The sequence below is a fragment of the Fusarium solani genome (assembly GCF_023522795.1).
Source record: "Fusarium solani strain SB1 chromosome Unknown bctg00000003_1, whole genome shotgun sequence".
Taxonomy (NCBI): Eukaryota; Fungi; Ascomycota; class Sordariomycetes; order Hypocreales; family Nectriaceae; genus Fusarium; species Fusarium solani.
This window is the reverse complement of record NW_027072154.1, coordinates 43,256-66,171: the sequence shown is the minus strand read 5'-3', so window position 1 is coordinate 66,171 and position 22,916 is coordinate 43,256. Positions and strand designations below refer to the sequence as shown.

Below are 22,916 nucleotides of genomic sequence, written 5' to 3'. Positions count from 1 at the left end.
TCCTTGTTTGTGGCTTGAGATCGACATGTCCAGCGCTTTGAACCTCCCTCGCCAAGTACATGCATTAACTAGACTAGTTGCTTACGTTCTGAGGGGTAGCCACCCGGCTCCCAGCCTTCGTTTTGCACGTTCTCTTCCTTCGTCATCATGGGCTCTCCCATCTGAGTCATCTCTTTTCACGGTTTCTCGTCGACTCTTGAGGCAGCGGCTCACACAACTCCATGATACAGATTGCCAATATCAGGATGAGACTCGCTCAATTGGCCTTCGGCCTTGGCCTGCAACGGCTGGCGTTGGCAGAGAATTCTCTGGACTGCGCAAGCGACGCGGTATGGATACCGGCTGCATCTACGCGGGCTCATTATTGACATTGATGGCTTCCAGTGTACTACTCTCGCAGCAGCCTTGCCAGGCAATGTGGCATATCCCAACACCACACCCTACATTCAGGCCAACAATTTCTGGTCAGATCGACAAGCTGAGGTGCATCCTCGATGCTTCGTGACTCCAAGAAGTACGGAGCAAGTCTCGACCGTCATCAAAATCCTCACATCACGAAATGCGCCCTTCACAGTCAAGAGTGGTGGACACACCGCCTTTGCCGGGGGCTCCAACATCGCCGACGGCGTGACGGTCGACCTGGTGTACCTGAACGACATCACTGTCTCGGCCGATCGCCAGACTGTCTCCGTTGGACCGGGCAACCGTTGGATTAATGTCTCCGAAACCCTCGACCCGCTTAAGCTAGCCGTCGTGGGCGGGCGTGTCGCAGACGTCGGCGTAAGCGGACTAATCCTCGGAGGCGGTATCTCGTACTTTTCTGGCCTGAAAGGGTGGGCTTTCGATAACGTGCGCAACTTTGAAGTCGTGGTTTCGTCAGGCGACATTGTCAATGCGTCCCCAACGATAAATGCAGATCTATACTGGGCGCTTCGTGGAGGAGGTGGCTCGAATTTCGGCATCGTGACGCGCTTTGACTTGGCTTCCTTTGAACAGGGCGACCTGTGGGCCAACTCATTGATCTTCCCGGGTGCTTTAAACGCCACGCTGATACCTCTTTTCCAGAACTTGACTGTCAATGGCCTACCGAGCGACCCGGCGGCTCACACATACTTTGTTTTAACCTACCAGCCTTCCCTCGGCGGGTATATCGCTCTCACCAGCTTCTATCATGCCACCATTCCTTCACCACCGGACAGCACTCCTCTTGTATTTGCCCAGTTTCAGTCTATCCCATCGCCTATTTCCAACTCCATACTGGTCACCAACATCTCGACGCAATCCAGGATAATAGACATCCCATACGGCTCACGGCAAACATGGTGGGATACAACCGTCTCTGCTACCTCTGCGTCCCTGTTCGCCGACATCGTGCCTCTCTTTGAAGCCCGAAATGCCGCTCTATTTGGAGCCGCCAAAGGAAGTAGCATTACCCCGTTCCTGGTCTTTCAGCCTATTCCCGTAAATGTCCTCTCCGCAATGCAGAAGAACGGCGGAAACGCTCTGGGCCTGGAATCCTCGGATGGACCCTTGATGATAGTACAGTTGACAACAACCTGGGAGGACGCACGGCTGGACAGGCTCATTGAGGACAGCTCACGGCAGCTGATTGCCAAGATCGAGCGCATGGCAAAGAAGCGCGGGCTTGACAATGGTTTCGTATACATGAACTATGCAGGAAACACGCAGCAGGTTCAGAAGCGATATGGCAAGGATAGCCATCACAGGTTGAAGCAGATTGCCAGAAAATGGGACCCTCGAGGAAAGCTGGCTCAGCTTTGGAGGGGTTATTTCAAGCTCGATGGGTAGTCCTGAATAGCTGGTTTAGGTCAAGCGAGCTGGAGAACATAGCCCACTCGTGTTGCAAACACTTCCGTCTACGGAGCCAGGTGTCTTACGAAGCATCATAGAACTTCTGGTGGTCATATTGATTGTCAGGCTGGAGAAACTGGCTACTCTCACTTGTACCCATTCTCCAATCTGGCTTATGTAGATCAAACATCGAGTTCGACGGCATGGGTCTTTCATTTGCTAATATTCTCTGCGGGTGGGCCAGCCTCACCTCACACACACGGGCAGACCCGGGTGTACCCACCGCCAGGGTCGCAGTTGCTTCCATTCTTACAGGGTGACCCTGACACTCTCTTTCCCCTGGACGCTTCGCATGTTAGCTATCAAACACCCAGAAGAGGTGTCTTTGGTACAAGTATTTCGAGTCCATTCCTGCCCTATACGGTTTCACCAACCATCCATTTCAACGAATCTTTCCCAATGACGCCTATGAATATACCGTAAGAACTTGGTAAATTCGCGCTTTTTTGAGTTTAACTAGCGTCTCTTAGTAAGCCATATAGAGGGCGGGGATAGGCAGTAAAATAGATCCCCTACTAAAAATAGGTAGGCGGTTTATTCTTACTTCTAACCTCTACCTTTTATTAAAGCTACCCTCTAATATTATAATAATAAAAATAGCCGCTATTGCTATTAGCTTTATAGATATTATATATATATTTTTTTAGTATTAAAAATAGATTAAAGGTTAAGAAAAGAATATAAATAATAAAAAAAAAAAGGTTTTTTTTAATAAAATAATAAGGTTAATAAGACTTTTAAAAATACTAATTTTAATAATCTAATTAATTAATATATATTATATCTCCTTTTTAATATTTCTAAGAGTTATTATTATCTTATAATTATTAAATTAAATTTATTTTTTTCTTTAATACCTTAAGGCCCTTTTTTTATAGCTATTTTTATAATTACTTAATAATTTCTTTATAATATTATATATATAAAAAAAGCTTATTATTATTAATAATAAGAAATTCCTTATTATTATATAAGGGATTTATAAGGTTTTTATCTTTAATAATAACTTTCTTAGCTTTTTTTTATTTAATAAAGTTAATTTAATTAAAAGGTATATCTTTAATCTAAATTAATTAGTCCTTAATCTTATTAAGATATATACTTATTTTATAATTTAAAAATACTTTTTTAATTATTTTTAATTATATATTAAGATACTTTAAAGTAAAAATAATTATATAAATAATTATAACTTTTTTATTATTAATTAATTACTTAAAAAAAAATTTTTTTTTTTATTTACTTAATATATTTATTAATTACCTCTTATAATTATTACTTAAAAGAAATATTAATAATAATATTAAGGGGTTATAAAAGACTTATATAATTAAGAGGGATAAATATAAAAGAAATATTATTATCTCTTAGTTTTTTTTTAATTCTTTTAGTTTTATAAAATATAGCTATATTTATTATAAGTAATATATATTTTTTTTTTTTTTTAATAAAAAGAAAAAGCTTATTATTAATTTAAGAAAAAAAAAGCTTCTTATTATTATATATTATTTTATTAAATTTTATATTAATATTAAAGGAATAAAGATATTATTTCTTTTTATAATTTTAGCTACCTTTATTAATAAAAGTATTATAAAATATAATAATTAATTAAAGCCTAAATTTATTATTTATAAATATATAAAGAATTAAGATAGCTTATTATTTATTTTACTTATTATAATTATTTTTCTTAGAGACTAATTATATATTATATATTTCCTAAGTAAAGCTATTAAGATACTTAAATAAAATTAAGGTCTTATTTAAGTTAAATATAAGGTATTAATAAAATAAATATTTTAATAAGTTTAAGATTATTATAATAGCTTAAAATTAAAATTATAATATAGAGATATACTTAATAAATTATAAGAACTTATTTATAATATTAATATAATTCTCTAGCCTTTTAATTAATTATTTTATTACTTACTACTTTATAATATTATAATATTAAAAGAAGCCTTATTATTAATTAATAATAAAAAAAACTAAGAGCTTTAATCTAGATATAACTCTTTATAAATAGCTTATACCTTTTAGTAAAACTAAGAGATTATAGTTATTTTCCCTTAGGTATAGCGCTTTAAAAAAAAGAGGTATACTTAATCTTTAAGGCCTAGCTACTTAAAGTAAAGTTTCTAATAATATTTTTTAAAGGAAAAACTTATACTTTTATTACTATTTATAAATTATTCCTTTTAATATTTTAAAATACCTTAAGGCATTATAAACTATAGGCTTCTTTTTTTAACCCTTTTTTATAATATAGCTATAAATTAGCTATATAAGGATTTTTACTTTTTACTCTAATAAATAGCTTCTTTCTAGGTATTAAATTAATAAGATTCTCCTTAATTTCTACTTTATAAGAGGCTTAGGCTTTAGGCTAAGCTTTTTCCTTAGTATTAAGGCTATAATCTAGCTAATATTAAGATTAACCTTATTAAGCGGCGGCATTATATAAAAAATATAATAGTAATAGCTTTAGATTAAATAAAAGAAAAACTATAAAAATCTTATCTAAGGGGAATATCTAATCTTCTAATATTACCCCTTAAATAATTACTTCTATATACTAACTATATAAGGAAGTAATTATCTAAGAAGTAATACGCTAAGACTAATAGTTAAACTTAAAAAAGCGCGAATTTATTAAGTTCTTATAATATTAATACTATAATAATTATATATATTCCTAAGAGATAAACCAGTTATATAACAATTATATATATTCCTAAGGGATAAACTAGTTATGCTAGGTTTATATTAGTAGAGAGACTAATCGCGCTATACTTAAATAAGAGGGGCTATTATATCTAGTAATATGCTTAAAGGTATTAAATATAATTAAGTTATATTAATAGCTAAGATAGTTATTATATAAGAGAGTATAATAAGTATATTTTATATACTTCTTATAATATAATAGCTTATAATAGATTATGCCTTATAGGGCCTAAGCTATTATAATCTATTTAGCTAACTTATAGAGGATTATAGCATATAAAGTATAATTTATTTTAATTTATATATAATTAATTAACTAATATAGGTCTTTCTTATTATATAGCCTAAGGTTATCTTAGGCTATAATATAATATCTCTTTTTTATTAGTCTTATCTTTAAGGCTATATTTATAACCTTAATTCTTTTATATATATATATTAATCTTAAACCTATAAAAATCTTTTATTAATATATTTAATTATCTTACTTTTTTTAAGAAATAATTAGCTATTATTAAATTAAGTAATATTATTAATTATTTTAAATTTAAAATTATATCCTATTTATCTTATTATTTTTATAGCTTATATTATATAGCTTTACTTAAAAAATTAAATTACTATAGGGAATATATTTATTATAGCTTTTCTTATAATATATTAATAAATATTTTTAATACTTATTTATATATTTTTACCTATAAGTTTTTTTATTTTATTAATAATTTTTTAATAAATTATATTTACTAAGAGTTTAATTATTTAGATTTTAAAGAAAAATATATTAAAAAGGATTTTTTATATTTATAGTAAGAGGCCTAAGAGGCTTAAGTAAGGGTAAATAAGGTTTTAACTTATTTAACTTAGCTTTATCGCTAAAAGTATTAATTATATATTAAAGGTATTAAAATAGCTATTTATAGTTTTTATTCCTTAGATAAATTAAAAGAGATAGAAAAGATAAAATTAGAGGCTATAATTACTATATAGTCTATAGGTATTATAGATATTATTAATTAGAGTGCTATTAGCCTTAAGTTTATATCTCTTTTTAATATTATTAATAGAAGTCTTTTAAAAGATATTATATATTAATAAGGTATTCTAGGGGTTTTTATATATTTTCTAAGTCTAAGTAATCTTTTTATTTAATAAAATATATTATTTTATTATTAATTTTATTTATATTAAAAATAACTTTTATAATATATTCTTCTAATTTATTAACTTTTATATTAGGTTTATTACTTATCTTAACTTAAATAATATTTTATATTAATTTAAGTAATAAAATATAAAAAATTAAATAAAGCTTAACCTTAGGGGGTAAATTTAATTTATAGTTATATTTTAAGATTTTTTACTTAATTTTATAAGGTCTAATATATTTATAATTAAGTTTTTTATTTTAATATTTTATTTTAATATTTTTTATTATAAGATAAATTATATTTCTCTTTAAGAAAATTAATCCCTTAATTTTTTTTTTATTAATATAGCTTATTATTTTATTTTTAATAAACTTAAGTTTTATTTTTATTTCTTTATATAAGTTCTTTAATTAATTACTAATAAAAATTATTTTAAGGTTAATAATAATATCTTATATTTATTAATATATATCTAATATAAATTTAAAGTTAATATAAGCTAATATAATCTTTATATTTTTATTTATAGCTATATTATAAGTTAGCTATATAGCTAATAGCTTTTTAACCTAATTAGTTTATTTATAATTAATATAATATTAAAGGTATTATTTTAGTATTTAATTTATATATTTAGTTTATTTATTTATCTCTTTATAATATATAATAAAGAGTTTATAATTAATTCCTAAGTATCTTATAAGGCTCTATTAGAATTTTAAGGTAAATAATAATCCTTAATTTATAATAATTTTAAATAATATATTATATATCTTAGTAATATAAAAATAAAAAAGATAAGTAAATTTTTTTATTATTATTAATTCTCTATAAGATATAAAATAAGAAAATTTTATAAGTTTATTTATAATAATAAGAATATTATTATAAAAGTTTTTAATAACTAGTTCTTTTAATAGGGGTAATTTAATAATAAAATTTATAGTAATAAAGTCTTATAGTTATTATATAACTAAAAGTAATTATAATTTCTTATAAGATTTATAATATTATACCTTAGTTTTTACATAGAGGTTATATTAATTAATAATTATTATAATAATTTTCTTTATTCTAAGAAAAATAAATATTATTTTAATTTATTCTAAGGTTTTATTAATTCCTTAGTATTTATATAGCTAATAACTATATATCTCGCATATAAGTTTATATTATAATTTATCTAAGACTTATTATTTATTTATTTTTTTAATATCTAAGAGTTATTTATTATATTTTAAGATTTATTTTAAGAGTAAATTACTTTATTTTATTATATAAACAGCTCTATTAGTTTAATATAATACTTTAATAACTCTAGATTATTTATAAAGTCCTAATTTCTTTTATTATTCCTAAATTTATTAATTAATTTATTTATAATATTTCTTATAATAAAATATATATTCTTATATTTTATATAAAAATTTATAGTTATTATAATATTATTATATAGCTTAGGTTATTTCTTTTAGACTTTTATAATATATAGCTTAATAGTAATAATAATTAAAGATAATTTAAAATACTTTATTAAGGATAAAGAGTTTTTTTTATAAGTCTATAATTTATTTTCTTTTTATTAATATCTTTATATATAATTAATAAAGTCTATAATCTATTATTTATATTTTTTAATAAATATAAAATACTTTAATAAAAATACTAACTTTTATATTTACTTAATAAACTTCTATTTAAAGTATTTCTCTAAGGTAAAGTATAAATATTACTTTTTAACTTTAATTTTCTTAATATCTAAGTTAGGTTATTAATTAATAGTATTAACTTAGTTATTTTTTATTCCTTTAATATAAATAATAATATAATTAAATTTTAAGAGATATTTAATATATTATAGTTATTATCTACTAAGTTTTTAAGTTTTAGCGAAATAGGTAATATTCTTATAATTTATATATACCTTAATTTAATATTTACTTCTAAGAAGATAATATTAAAATTCCTTAAAGGCATTAATAATTATAAGAAATTCTTTATTATAAATAAAGTAATTAAGTTTTACTTTATATAGCTTATAGAAATAAAATATAATTAGGTATAAGAGTTTTTTATTATCTTATTAGCTAATCTAAGCTCTTAGTATAAAGTCTAATATATTTATTTTAAGTTTTATAAATTAAAATAAATTAAATATCTTAAGTATTAATTTACTTAAGATAAGTTTCTTAATTACATAAAAGGCTTTTTATGCCTTATTTTTAAATATAAATATCTTATTTTTTTTTATAAGTTTAATTAATAATATTATAATTTTCTTAAATTATTTAAGGAATTTATAATAGTAATTAATAAAACTAAGAAAGGCTTATACTTTCTTAATATTAGTTAATTTCTTTTAGTCCTTAATTACTATAACCTTCTTAAGGTTTATATATATCTTATTATAAGAGATAATATATTTAAGAAATTCTACCTCTAAGATATAAAATTTATTTTTCTTAAGTTTTATTAATAAATTAATATCTTATAATATTTATAATACCTTATAGATATATTTTATATATTTTTCTTTTATTTTAAAAAAGATAAAAATATTATTTAAGTAATATATAATAAATATATCTAGATATTCTTATAATATATTATTAATTATTTATTAAAATATAATAAATATATTTATAAGTCTAAAAGGTATAATAAGGTACTTAAATAATTTATATTTAATATAAAAAGTGGTTTTTTACTTATATCTTTTTTTAATTTAAATAAGGTTATAAGCTTCTTTAAGGTTAAGTACTATAAAGTATTTTATTTTAAAAAGTTAATTTTTTAACTTATTAATAAGAGGTAATAATATTTAATCCTTAATTATAATAATATTAAGTATTTTAAAGTTAATATAAAAATAAAGTTTTTTATTTTTCTTTAAGATAAATATAATAAGATATTTAATAAATAACTTATTTTCCTTAATATATCTTTTTTATAATATTTCTTTAATATATTCTTTTAATATTAGTAATTATATTATATTAAGTAAATAGAGTTTATTAAAGCTAAGTTACTTTTTATTAATAAATTTAATTTCTAAATTATAATATATATATAATAATAAACTTATTTTAAGTTTTTTTATAAAGAGTTTTTTATAAATATAATATTTTATTAATATATTTTTAAGTCTTTTTTTTTTAGTCTTTTTTTAATTTACTTAAGGCTTTTTTCTAATTATTAAAACTATTATATAATATATATAATTATTTATTAATTTTATTATTTTTATTTATTATAATATTTATATTATATTTCTTTAAGTAAAAAAATATCTTATATTTATCTTTACCTAACTTTTTTAGCGCCTTTAATAAAAGTTTAAGATCTTATATTATTTTCTAAGTTATTATTTATTATAAAGGATACCTTATTATTAAAAAAAAATACTTAATTAATCCTTTAATTAAAATATAAGTTAAATTAATATAACTATAAGTACCTAAGTACTAAGTTATAGCCTTTTATAGGTATAATATTAAATAAGATTCTTTAGTTTTTTCTTTTAATAAAAACTTTAAGATAATTAATCTTATTATTAATAATTTTATTATTATAATTAAATTATTTCTCTTTAAGGTTAATTATTATATAAGGTTTTACCTTATATTTCTATAATAACTTAAGCTTATTTATTATCCTTAGGTTAAATAAATTCTACTTAGCTTTATTATTTATTAAAGTATATAGCTATTTTCCTTTAATTTATATTAGTATTTTAAAATATCTCTATATTAATCCCCCTTTAATAATATATAAGGCCTTTTATAATATTATAGCTTATTTCTCTACTTATAGCCCTTTTATAAATAGGTTTCTTAGTTTTTTAATAATATATAGCTAATATAATTATACTTATATTTACTATTATTATATACTTTATAATTATATATATTATCTTAGCTATATAGCTAGTTTTAGTATTATTATTTTTATTTTTATCCTAGGTTTTTTTTATCTTTTAACTAAGTTATTAATTCTTATTCTTTTAATACTTCCTCTTAATTAACTTACTTTTATTAATCTTTTACCTTATAAATAATTTATTTATATTTTTAAATAACTTAATATAAGTTTTTATAATATTATATATATATAATACTAATAGTATTATATTAATAAAATATCTAATAGCCTTTTATTTTATATTATATATAAGGTTTATTATTTAATTAAACTAATAAGGTAATAAGAAAATAGTCTTATTTTTATTTTTCTTTCTTATATTTTTTATATTAATAATATTAATAATATATCTAAGAGATACTAAGGTATTCTTAATATATTAAATATATCTTTATATTATCTTATAGGTTAAATAATATTTCTTAATATTATAGGTTTTTAGCTAAATCCCTATAGTAGGCTTAGATATAGATTTCTTATATATTTACTATATCTATATATTTCTATGCGGTTTAGATATATCTCTCTTATAAGTTATTTTAATATTAATTATTATTTTTATTATATAATTAAAAGTAGTTTTTTTCTTTTTATAATTCTTTATTATTTTTCTTTACTTTTTATTATTAAGTATATAATTTATATAACTCTTTTTATAATTTTTTTATCTTATATTTAAACTTAATTTAATTAATATTAATATTACTTACCTTAGTAAGCTAATTTATTTATTAGGGTTTTTTATTATTATAAGCTTATTTCTATTATTTATAGGTTTTATTATACTTTTATAATACTTTAATTTAATATTATAGGCATAAGTTATAGTTATATTATATAGGGTTATTTTATTAATAGTCCCTATAGTATATAATAAATAATAATATTAATTATTTATTATATCTTATAACCTATTTTTTATAATTAAAGCCTTTTATAGTAGCTTTTTTATAATTTACTTATTTAGCTAATATTAATGGTATTTATTATTTTTATCCCACTAATATTATTTCTTCTTTTTATTTAAGCTTCTTAGTAATTATAATAATAACTCTTTTATTATTTATTATATCTAATATAAGGCTTTTTTATTTTATTAATTCTAAAAGTAGTTATTACTATATATTCTAGGTTTCTTTTAATTACTTCTTAATATATCTTACTTAGCTATAAGCTATTTCTTTATTTAATTCTTATTTATATTTATCTTAATTTCTTCTAGATATATTATATTTACTTTATAATATTATAATAAGCTTAGTTAATTAAGTTATAGTTTAGGGTTTTTTATTTTCTTATTAGGCTTAATAAGCTATATTAATATATTTCTTATTTTCTAAGAGGGGTTATTATTAGTTAAATTAATAATATCTTTCCTTAATATTTTATTATTTCTTATAATAAACCTTTTTAATATAATTTATCTTATAATAATAGTAGTATTTAAGGCCTTAGTAATTTTATTTACCCTTTTATATAGCTTTAAGTATTATAAGGCTAGCTTTAATACTATAAGAGGTATTATTATTTCTTTTCTTATTTTAGTTAGTATTAAATTAGGGGTTATTAGCCTTATTATTACTAAACTTAGGGTTTTAAAGTTTTTTTTAAGAGAATTATTAGTTATTAATCTTAATAGCTTAGTTAATATAATTAATTAGGTTATTAAGCTAGCTTTCTTTATAAAGTTTAGCTTATATTTTTTTTTTAATTTATTAAAGAAAAAAGATATTAGGGGTTCTTAATTTTAATTAAGCTTTAAGGTAAGCTAAAAGTATTTTATCTTATATTTCGAGGTAAATTAGGTTTATTAGAATATCTTAATTTCTCTTTTAGCTTATACCTTCTTATTAATAGTTCTAAAGGCTTATTAAAGCGCTACTTTAAAGGCTTTATAGTCTAAGTAAAGGTAATAAATATATAATAAATATTAGCTAACTAAAACTATAAGGTATTCCCTTATAATAAGTTTAAACTATATAGCGGCATAGCCTTTAAGTCTTCCCGCGGTATATTAGACCTTATTAGTAGCTAAGGTAAACTATATTAAGTAATATATTATAAATACTCTTAGTTAGGTAAGAAATATAAGTAGTTTATAAGCTATTTTATTAAAAGGTTCTAGGGGGTTTAGCTTTAAGATTTCTCTTATATCTCTTTTATTTATAGTAATAATTATTATATTAATAATATTTTAAATATTATTTAAATACTCTATATTTTAGATATATTAGTTTTTACTTATCTTTTTAATAAGTTTATAAAGTCTATTTATTTTTATATTTATAGTAGTAATTTAAGCTTATAATTATTTATTTTCCTTATTATTAGAGCTATTTATATTATTTATATCTTTATCTAGGTTAATTAAAATAAGTATAAGTAAATAATTAATAGGTAAGACCTACTAATAATTATTTATAAGAGTTACCTAGGTAATTATTATATTTAATATTACTTAAGGTAATATAAGTAATTTATTAAATAAGAGCTATTAATATATAATAATTATATATATTCCTAAGGGATAAACTAGTTATATTAGGTTTATATTAATAGAGGAGAATATTATATTATCTTAAATAAGATATAATTATATCTAGTAATATACTTAAGGGTATTAAGTATAACTAAGTTATATTAATAGCTAAGGTAGCTTCTATATAAGAGAATATAATAAGTATATCTTATATACTTCTTATAATATAATAGCTCATAATAGATTATATCCTATAGGGCCTAAGCCATTATGATCTATCTAGCTGGCTCAGAGAGGATCATGGCCTACTAGCCGTGATCTGTTCTGATCTATACGTGATTAGTCGGCTAATATAGGTCCTTCCTGTCACGTGGCCTGAGGTCGTTTTGGGCCGTGACAGATGCCAATATATCCGAGCCTGTGTTTCTACTAAGCGCACGCAGGTGCTGACTCTGCACATATTAGAACCACTAATTCTACTTTCCTCGTCTCCTCTGTAGCTGTTCAATAATCCCGGGTATCCCAGCTGGTGCCTCTCTCACGCACCACAGATCGCATTCTTCAGGCTCGCTGTTGGACTCGCCGACAGACATTATCAGCTCGTGCATCTTGACGACATCCCGGCTATCCCAAATGCCCTCACGGCGATTGAGGTTGCGTAGCAAGTTGAGGCCTTGTGACTTGATACCACTATCGCGTGTGATTGACATGACGAAAGAGAGGCCCGAAATAAGGTCACCGTCGAGAGAAAAGGTTGATTGGTTCATGGTAGTAAACGGCGTCGCCACGCTTTCGGCCATGGCCATGAAAGGGGAAAATATCTGGGGATTTGACAACGCATCTTCCGATGAAAAGGCATCGATAGTCAGCTGCCAAAACCGCTGGCGTAGGCGTAAGTTCTGGAGTTGCGATCCCGCCTCGGTAGACAGATGTGTCCCCTGAAGCTGGGTGAATGCCTCAAAGCGCGAGCTCCATTGACGAAGGGCATCGCCAAGGCTAGACGGCTTCTCTTCTTCGCCATAGCTCCCTTCTGGTTCAATCTCCCTCTCGACATCCCAAGGCTTGTCTTCTTGTCGGAGGTCAAGCTGTCGTAGCTCATACGATGCTTCGTCAAGGTCCCTGAATGGAAGGTCGGATGACGCCTTAGGTGTAAGGTTGTTGTGATACCATTGCAACACTCCCAAAAGGCTATGTTCATCCATGAAATTGGACGACTCCACTCCCAGTCGGCAGAACATCTCGATAAGCTTCTCGGTCACCGCACGTTCCTCTGGCGTAGATGTTCGGAGCGGCGTATCGTGAATATCATGAAACAGCTGATTGCCGGCGCGGAGATGCCGGAAAAGTTCGCCATACCGACCGGCAAGAGCCTCGAAGGAGACAAAGAGGAGACAGCAGACCAGAGTGCGGTGGATACTCAATGTGGTTTTGACAGCCATGGTAGGCAGGATTGACGTGATGGCCTTGTTGTATTGGTGAATGGCCAGGCGCTTTAGTTCCCAAGGGTGTGAGAAACCGATTGACCTGGCCATGAAAAGTCGATGAGAAGCGCCAACCGCGATCATGCTATACCTGATGGGTTCGGAATGATGTGCCATCGGAAGGGCATAACGGAGCCAAAAGTTTTTGGAAGCCGGAGAAACTGAAAGCTGCTTTGTCGTCCATTGTAAGAAATGCTGAAAATAGAGTCGTTCGACATCTGTCAATGACGGGAAATCGTTGACAGTTGGAAGAATGGTGATGGACTGAGCCACCAGCTGTACAGCTTGTGTCTTTGGCTGCCGCCCTCTGCGTTGCCTCTTGGGCTTAGGCATTGCGTAGCCGTCACATCGAACTTTGTCATCGTGACAGCGGCGACAGAAAGGGTGTTCCTCGTCGCATTTCAAGTGCCTCGACTTGCTACAAAGCCCTGGTTAGGTATGGGATAAGAGCATGTCAGGGGTAATGCTGGGGGTTTACCATGTGATACAGCCCAAGCGGCTTTTTGGACCAGAAGCTCGCCTGAACTTGGGCTTGGCAGATGCAGCCTCAGTGGCAGCCATTATCGTAAGTTGTGGTTGCAAATACGGCGCGAGGAATAAGAGAAGTTGGATGCAATTCAGGTTTTCATGAGCGCTGTAGCTCTCGGGGTGGTGGGGGCATTCCTTTCAATCAACGAGTCAGGGAGCTGCCCCTTTTTAGTGTGGCTGAGACAAGGTGCCTTTTTTACGGCACGGCCAATCAGCGTTCTGGGATCTGAATTGCAACACCGGAGTTGGGCTGGCTCTACTACATAAGCTGCATCGCAGGAAATAACAAGATGGCCAAGTCTAGTCTCCGTATCATAGTAATTAAAGACATTTTTCGTTCCATATTAGCACTGGCGCGGCAACACTACCCTCGCAGATTTTGTCGTGTGTGACATTCATAGGTACAATGGAGCAGTTTCCCTCACACCTCCTTCTCGGCCAGCTTATAGCTGCCTTCTTTGGTAATTGTCTTGATTCTTCTGTCTATATTCAATGAGCCCGATATTTCCTGCAAAGCGAAGCCGCCCTTTATCCAAATTTCCATTTCTGGACTTGTAATAACGAATCTGTTGGACAAGAGCAAGGAGTGAGGACTAACAGCTCGGTGAGAGCGTGACTACCCTAGACCAAAACCGGGACCCACGACGGCTCATCAGCCAATCAGGGAAGCCAATGCCTGAGAATCGGCGAGCCGCTGATTGGTGGGGGGCCGATGGATGCCGGAGGAAACGGATCGGCGGCCAGAACCGATCCGCTAACCGACCGGCACTAACACGGCCGACGTGTTCGGCTACGGCGTTCTCCGTGCCCACTCTTGAAACACCAACTTTCGCCGTGCTGTTCTTCAAGTGGGTGAGGCTGACATTTTCACGCGAGGACCAATGAAATGTCGCAGAAAGAGATGACTGCGATCCCTTTCAAAGGAGAAATCGTGTCGCACTTTGAGAAAGCAGTTCCTGTTAGGCAAGTAGATTCGCCGTATTATAGAAATAGAATAGACGATTAGAGGCCCCTAAAGGCCCTGGCGTTTAGCATTTGTAGGTATAAATAAGTGTTCGCACTACCCATCTTCTTGACCATCATCTCATCCAGCTCCATCACAAGTTCACAACAAGACGACACAATGGGCTTCCCTACCAACACTATCCTCTTCCGCATCCTCGCCCTGGCCGTGGCAGTTCGCGCTACAACGACTGTGTCGACCCCAAAACCGACAACTTTGCCTGGTCTCGTGTCTGAGATCCCTTCATGCGTGGCTGGATGCCTCGAGACCATTCACGAACAAATTGGCTGTGATGCAGCTAATCTTGAGTGTCTCTGCTCCGACGTGGGAAGCCTGGTTGCCAAAATGGGACCTTGCATCATCAAGCACGGATGCGAACTCGATGAAGCTTCAGGTGAGCCCATTTGTATTTTGGATGAGAATGTCAACAAAGCTAACGTCTCAAGATGGCACTGACTTGATCCGGCCTATCTGCGATAGAATGGGCGACAAGCCCGACAATGCTGGGATTGTCTCTGCCTCTAAGGTCCTCGACGCAGCTATTGCGACCCAAGCCACGACCGATGCCTCCTCAACCTCCACCAATGCGGCTGGAAACGTTGGCTACAATACTATCAAGGTTCTTGCAGCCGGTGCGGTTGCCGCTCTTGTTATCTGAGTTTAGGCTTCGTTAGAACTTATATTTGGATCGGTAGACACCCTCTTTCTTTCTAGATGAGTTTCACAACTTGTATTTCAGTCATTTAGACATTATATGCCAGAATTCCTCTAACATCGTACAACCAACTATGTTATGGCAGTAACATAATCCTCGGTGACGAGCGACGAAAGAACTACTCGGTCAATCATGATTTAGCCAAGACTATACCGCCGGTAAGGGCTATTGCCCTATCGCTTTTGGCCCAGTTCCTGCAGACCTCCTTTACTGGAGGAAGCGAGGTTTCCCTAGACCCTGCCCAGTATTTCGTAGCAATGGGGTTCCAGTCTCTCCTAACGCCCTCCAGGCCCTCTGGAAGCTGCTCAACGTTTACGTACGCCATTAGGGACCAATATGTTGGGGCTGTAATTTTAAGGTACCAGCCGGAACACCTAAGACATCCAGGTAATTGCACGCACAATGAGAGCTAACCTAGTGGATCCTCTAAGTCCTCTGCCGGAGTAGTTTGGACCTTGACCAGACGGAGGAGGTCGACAATGGCACCTGCGACGCGAGATGCCGCAGCATCAAGCAGGGAGAGGGGATATAGCCCGGCGCCAGCGGCATAGTTCATGGACTCCGTGATCAAGCTATTGGTGGCCGATGAGACCTCGCCCCTCAGCTTCGCCCGCTGCCGGGCAGAGTCTCCGTCGTCGCTCCGTGGCACCTTGGTGTCGTGGGTAATACGACGCACACTGACTACGACCGATTTCGCAGCGTCAATTACGGACTCGAAATCATCGGTGCGTGCCTTGTGCAAAAGCTCGTCAATGGCTGTTTGAAACTCGGTGACGTGGATATCTTTAACGAGGCCGTGGTCGTCGACAAAGCTCTTGCCGCGGTCGAGTTTTATCGCATCGTGCTTTGGCCCTAGTTTAACGGAGGATGCGCACGTAGATTGAAGCTGCGTCTTGGCACGAACGTAACGAATCCTCCACTCAAACACTTCTTGCTCGAGCCGCGTAATGGTCTGCCCGAGCTCTTCCGCTTGTCGCTCGTATACCGAATTGCTTTGCTGTGAGAGCGCCCGCATCTCACGCAAAAACTCTTTGATCTCCTTCCGTACCTCTTCCATTGCCTGCCGTTGCGCCCGGTGCTGCTCCAGGAGCGAATGGTGAAGGCGCCCATTGACCCGCTCAAGTGGAGAGCCCGGCTCGACTGGCTCGATACCTCTCAGGGCCTGCTGAGCTGCAGCATGCTGGGCGGCCACCTGCTGGGCTTCCCGAGCTTCCGTTTGAGCTGAGGCGACCTCTTCCCTGAGCCTCTCCGTCTCGGCGTTGTTGTCTTCCCGCACCCGTTGTAGTTCCTGCTTCATCGAGTCGTTCAAGGTTTGCGCTTCGGCTAGCTTGTTTTCGAGATCGAGTCGTATATCATCCCATTCCTGTTTCTCGAGGTTGTGTGCAGTAGCTCTTGAACGTTCTTCGTCCAGAACGCCGCTGATTTCTTCCTCCCTATTCTTCATGGCATCTTACATACTACGAAGCTTATCGTTCAATTGTCGCAACTGGCTTTTATACTCTTCAATGAGCTCGCCGTTGGTCTATGGCCTGTTAGTCATTTAGTGCTCATGGTAGAGGCATCTAAGGCACCTACTTTCGTGGTCACGCCGCTGCCAGCGCTTCGTGTGCTCTCGCGGCTGCTCGCAGCCTGCTCTAGGGAAAACTCATCGCTTTCGCTCTCGCTCTCGTCATGCTCTTCTACCATGGAAAGCCTCTTCGGAACGTTGGCGTTATCTCGGTCGGGCTGCTTCGGCATCGGACTATAATCGCCATTGGTGCCAGGGCTCCTGGGGAAATTGGGGACACTTGGTGATGCAGAGAACCCGTAAGCGTCTGTCCATTTAGGATCTATCATAGATGGAGCTTGCGGAGGTTCCCTCATGCAACTTTGGCGCCTTGGGGCAAATCCGTTGAACGGGGTGCTCGATCGAGGGCTAGCGAGGTCGCCTTGGGTCGACTTGCGATTTTCCGTCCGCTCGAGGTAGGCTCTCGCAAATGAGGGAATCTTCGTTTGATTTCGTAATAAACGTCCGCCACAAGGTCTCGAAATCGGGGTGGGCCGACAGCTGACAGCCTCTGCCTAGCCTGGTTTCGCCGGCTGCTGAAGGCGTTGTTGGGGAGTAGAAAGGCGGGAGGGCTATTGAGGCTTGCGGGAGACTGCCTTCGCATCAACTCGTCGAACACATCGGTGCTAAGTTCATAGAGTTGGGCGGGAGTAAGGCGTAGCAACTTATTGCAGGATTTGCTGAGCTGCTGTTTGTCCTTGGGGTCGCCGGTATCGAGGACGGCACGGAAGGCAAGATAATGCTCATTGAGGATAATCTCATCGAAATCGGCGCGGGCATGTATGTCGGTAGTGATGCTTGAAGAGGTGGTGGAGGTCGGAGATAAAGGCCCCCTGTTATCCCTTGGAGCAATGGGAGAGCCGAGGATGCTCATATAGCTGTTTGAGCCTGCGGAGTTGGGTGCTGAGGCGAGGTTGGAGCTGCCTCTGGGATAGCAGCTATTGTCGACTAGTTGGCCCTTCGAAACTGAGAATTCGATACCGCATAAAAGAACTGCGGGTACCGGCGCGTTGCGCCTCTCGCTGATGCTCATGATGATGAAGGGAAGACAAGGGACGACAGGGAGGTGTTGCTTAGCATGTGTCTAGCCCTAGAAGGAGAACAAACAACCCCTGTTGCCTGTCTTATAGTCCAGAGGTGTTATGCGGGACCAATCGAGATGCAGCTGTATTGTTCTTCGCATCGACGTCTAAGCTTCCCCTGAAGTCGGAGGTCTTTCTAGGGGATGCGGGCTGGCGGGGAACCCAACAGTGCCAAGAGTTCCGGTAACTAAGCGGGGCAAGATGAAAAGCCATGGTTGAGAGGAAGGATGACAACGCCAAACTTGATCTTGAGTGACAGGTACCGTACCGAAGAGAGAGGACCTCTCGGCGTACGGAGCAAGACTTCAGACCACCGGGCCCGCCGCCGAGAGCATACAGTGCCACGAATCGCGACTGAAGCGAGTCCGTCAGAAAGGGGGATGGTCGCTCCTACACAGAGAGACATGGGGTCAAGATCGAACCATATTTCAGAGAGGCAAGAAGGGAGGCGGAGGGTGTCGACGAATTTCGCGCGCCTAGAGTCGCAACCCCCCCTTGTGCAGCTGCCGTAAAAACTAAAGAGGCCGGCCCAGTTGACGATAGGGAGATTAGTATGAAATACTCTCATCGATTGTTTATTTGCCACCGTCAGATGGCGTTTGGTGGCTGTAGCAGACCGCCGATGAGGCCTGCCCATCTACTGCTGTTGCTGGCGTGGGTGGAGCAAGTGCCGCAACCAATCTCCATACGGCTTGTCCGTCCCTCTAGTGATGTAGTGATGCTTCAGCCAGCCTCTTTCTCAAACGGAGGGCATCCAGCTCTGATAATAGTAATGCGTATCGGTTAGTCTTGGTTTGGGGGAGGGGGGAAGGACGCACTTTTTGGCTCGGACTTCCCTAGGCTGAGAAAAAAGATCGGTCCGCGGTGTTGGCTGCGTCCGGGGTAAGGGAGGTAAATAAGCTTCGTTGCGGGGGGCCGTTGGTGGCTGTAACCGTTGAAGAACAGCCCAGAGAATGGACAGTGAAACTAATCGGCGGGCAGCGTACAAGAGCGGGAGGACATGATTGTCAGCAAACAGCTCCGTTAGGGCTAGGATGCCACCCGACTTGCTGATTTCTTCTCAACATCGATGAACTGGTTGCCCGCCCGTCGCATCGTACCTGACTCCGGCGGCATACTAAGCCGGAAGGTGACGCACTGCCTAGTTCAGCCAGCCACAGGTTCTCCCCGCCTCCCCGGAATTCCTTTTGGGCTCTTGCTCGAATTCACTACGCGGCCATTCCTGCATCATCGGGAGGCGCAGGCAAGATGCAGTAGTGCTCGAAACGCTTGTCAACGGCCTGTGAAAAACAAAGGACCGTAGTCGCAACGTTTCCCACGTGACAAACACGCCCTGCTTCAGCTGAACAGGGATCATTAGACAGGTTACAGGAGTGTAATCCTCGCATGCAGAGTGTGGCAGCCTAGGATTCGGTGGGCCCTCCAGTGTAAAACCTCAAGGCCACTAGTTGATTATACTCCGAATTAAACAGATTGTTGAAAGGGGGACGCATCCTGGGCTTGGTCCTCACCAATGCCGTCAAGCAATTTCACTATTGAGGGACCGCTGAAGACGAGGCAGCGAGGTTCTAATGTGTTTGTGGCTTAGTCCTAAACTGAATTCGATGCTTTTCTTTGGTAGACCATCTGGATTATCCGGCGCATCCCGACTTAATCTTATCCTCTTCGCTGTCATGGCCCGATGGCCCACTTCTAGCTCATCTTGGTGTTTCCCACCTGCCACAACTGTCCCTCTAAATCTTGTTGGTGAGCTACCCATACTGTATTCGAGCGGACGGTACCTCTCGGGCTCAGTCCGCTCGACGACTCTCGTTCGCACTCAAACTCTCTCATGCCCTCCACGGCACGTATTTTCTAAGAATAACCAACCCATTCTCAACCCTGCCGGGACAAAGCGCGTCTTGTTACTCAAGAAGCCGCCAGTATAACCTCAATTCCCGTCTGGGTAGCGCTGTTTTCTAGCCAAGGCATTTAACGGGCTATCGTTTATATGCTCAACGAGATCAACCTCAACCTAGGAAACGATCAAGCAAACCAGCTTTAGCCTCTAAAGTTGATATAGTTGACATGCGGTGCGTGTTTTCGACAGTAACTTCAGCGGGTATCTCAGGGGACGTTGTCGTCTGTACCCATGTTACCGGGAGGGTCCAGGTGTGCGCTCAGCATTTTACTCAACCCCCTCCAGTATTTGCGATTCATCGTTGCCTTACTCGTGGCTCGCTCTCAGTTACATTTCTCGAGGACATAGCGTGCTAACATTAGTATAGCCGTTGCTTCTGCCCTACCTTGCCCGAGTAGGGCGCGCTCCGAATTTCTTCCCGCCACAATATATCAGCCCCCGAACCACCAACCGATGACACGAATTCACGTACAGCTTTCGTGAAGATGGCCTTCGGCGGCCGCCCAACCCCGCAGGATATGCCAGTGCAAAGTATGGTTGTCCTGGCACATACCTACCCCCAGCAGAGTGAAGCGGATGTGATACTTCCGACTCGACCAACGTCGGCTACAGGCCTGCTTTCCACAAGGCGAGGCCAGAATAGCCAGCAGTATGTTGGAGGACAGCCTCTAGCTCCTCAGTATCGCGCGGGCACTCCCACTGGATACCACGACGACTTAGCCCCTGTCCAGCTATCCTCGTCCACAGGCACCCTGACGTTGAAACACAGAGAGTCCTGGCAGTCGGAGAGCCTTGACCGACATCATGATCCCGACGCTAACTATGATGGCCGTCGACCCGACTCCTTGGTGGGGAGTTTTGCGTACAATAATGGCATGGGAATCGTCCAGAAGGGTCCGCGCCATCTTCGCTCTCCCCGAACTGAGCTCGGTTTTGTCGCGGGCCCTGCCGGGCAGTCCTTCTCTCCAACTTCTCAAGGCGAGGCTACCCATGACAGGTATAGGCGGGCTGCGAGCCCCCAATTGAGTCAGCATAGCCGCTTTCGAGATGCCATTCTTCCCAACAAAGGAATGCCAACCGCGGGGCAACGTTATTATACGACACTACCTGAAAATTCCGCAGCTCCGAAGCGATCCAACAACACCTACAATGCCATGGAGCCCACAACGAACAGGCAACTGCCCCCTCAGCCGCCCGTAAACGGCCACAGCCAGCGAGAGCGGCAAAGCATGTACGGTGCCGACTCCCCCAAATCGTCTCATGACAAGGCTAGGAGCCCACAAACTCCCCCGGCTGCGCACTCACACCTCAACACCTCCCAGAGCAAGAATCCAAGCCGCAGTGGTCATTCCTACCCATCCCGAGTGACTTATAACCCCGTCGCATCGTCCAATGACGCCGAGTTTGTGAATATCCCACCCGAGGCAGTAGGTGTTAGGCGCAGTACACATGACGGTGGATATCTCGGCGATTCAGCTGATGCCTATTCTATTTCGTCTACAGCATCTTCGGCTTCTATCATGCTCCGCAAAATAAGCCATGTCATGAAGAAGAGCAGTCGCTCATTGGCCGGGATTTTCCAACCCAAATCGGTTGGCAGTGTTGCTTTTGCTGATTGGCCTGCTCCTGAAGCTGGCCAGATTGCCGCGCCGATGATCACTGCTGAGGAAGAAACCGAGCGAGTTAATATCACAGTCAGACTCAAGTCGACGAACAACTTCCCCCACCCCGAGAGTAGCCCGATCGACACGAATCTGGGTGATAAGGTTTCTCAACGCCTGGGGCGCTCCGGCATTAACTCCAAGTCCCACAGGAGTGCTGTTGGCGGCGGCAGCGAACGGACGAAATTCTTGGCTGCAGTCAGCGGAAGAATGTTGAAGCGTACGTACAGCCTCTATTTCAGAGCGCTCCTCAAACCAATATTGATGCTAGCCCCAGGTTCCCCACGCCCTTCTACTCGTCCAGTAGATGCTTCACTTGAACTCGATCACCCCAGTGTCCCCGCCATCTTGACCAACTCAAGGTCTCCAAGCCCCCCGAACGATAAGTTTCAGGGGCATCGAACAATAGTCCCAACCGTGATTAGCAGCAAGAATTGCTTTATGGCTGCTCCCAATCTGCACCAGGACACGCCTCATAGATCGGTTAAGCGTAACGCAACCTTCTTACCACACATCGTATTCTACGATACTTGGCCTAGCCAAGAGTACGACCGCCGCGGTGAGGTAGTGACGTGGAACCTGATGACTCCCATGCTGGCCAGGCAAATCAAGGAGGAGATCAACGCTTTCAAGATGGTACGCTCAGTCCCGCTATCATGGCAGTGAGTTCAGGAGCTGACTGTACACTCAGGAGATGGAAGTTCACGAAAACTCGAGGATCTACACGCACTTTTTCCGGTAATAGCAAAGGGCACCGCGTGGAATAAAGCCTGTTACGCAGAGTGCCTCGTTTCTTATGTTTTTTCTTCCATTCAGCAGCAATCATCTCTCAAAAGCCTTTCTT

At 36.3% G+C, this 22,916-nt stretch overlaps 5 protein-coding genes across 5 annotated transcripts; 3 read left to right on the top strand and 2 right to left on the bottom strand.

Moving 5' to 3' along the window:
• Positions 1-245: 245 nt before the first annotated feature.
• MRS44_005582 (uncharacterized protein) lies at positions 246-1,809 on the top strand (the record flags this gene model as incomplete). Its single annotated transcript, XM_046272511.2, has 2 exons — positions 246-329; positions 385-1,809. 2 exons carry the CDS (start codon positions 246-248, stop codon positions 1,807-1,809), a joined length of 1,509 nt encoding a protein of 502 aa, XP_046140861.2.
• Positions 1,810-12,632: 10,823 nt separating this feature from the next.
• On the bottom strand, positions 12,633-13,970 carry MRS44_005581 (uncharacterized protein; the record flags this gene model as incomplete). The annotated part of the gene is made up of 1 exon (XM_046279867.2): positions 12,633-13,970. The coding sequence occupies one exon, from the start codon at positions 13,968-13,970 to the stop codon at positions 12,633-12,635; it is 1,338 nt and encodes a 445-aa protein (XP_046140862.2).
• A 1,318-nt stretch (positions 13,971-15,288) lies between these two features.
• On the top strand, positions 15,289-15,826 carry MRS44_005580 (uncharacterized protein; the record flags this gene model as incomplete). Its single annotated transcript, XM_046270367.1, has 2 exons — positions 15,289-15,562; positions 15,615-15,826. The coding sequence occupies 2 exons, from the start codon at positions 15,289-15,291 to the stop codon at positions 15,824-15,826; spliced, it is 486 nt and encodes a 161-aa protein (XP_046140863.1).
• A 466-nt stretch (positions 15,827-16,292) lies between these two features.
• Positions 16,293-18,462, bottom strand: MRS44_005579 (uncharacterized protein; the record flags this gene model as incomplete). Its single annotated transcript, XM_046281956.2, has 4 exons — positions 16,293-17,316; positions 17,383-17,405; positions 17,459-17,869; positions 17,929-18,462. The coding sequence occupies 4 exons, from the start codon at positions 18,460-18,462 to the stop codon at positions 16,293-16,295; spliced, it is 1,992 nt and encodes a 663-aa protein (XP_046140864.1).
• A 2,434-nt stretch (positions 18,463-20,896) lies between these two features.
• MRS44_005578 (uncharacterized protein) lies at positions 20,897-22,814 on the top strand (the record flags this gene model as incomplete). The annotated part of the gene is made up of 3 exons (XM_065621439.1): positions 20,897-22,292; positions 22,350-22,708; positions 22,764-22,814. The coding sequence occupies 3 exons, from the start codon at positions 20,897-20,899 to the stop codon at positions 22,812-22,814; spliced, it is 1,806 nt and encodes a 601-aa protein (XP_065477511.1).
• Between the last annotated feature and the right edge of the window lie 102 nt (positions 22,815-22,916).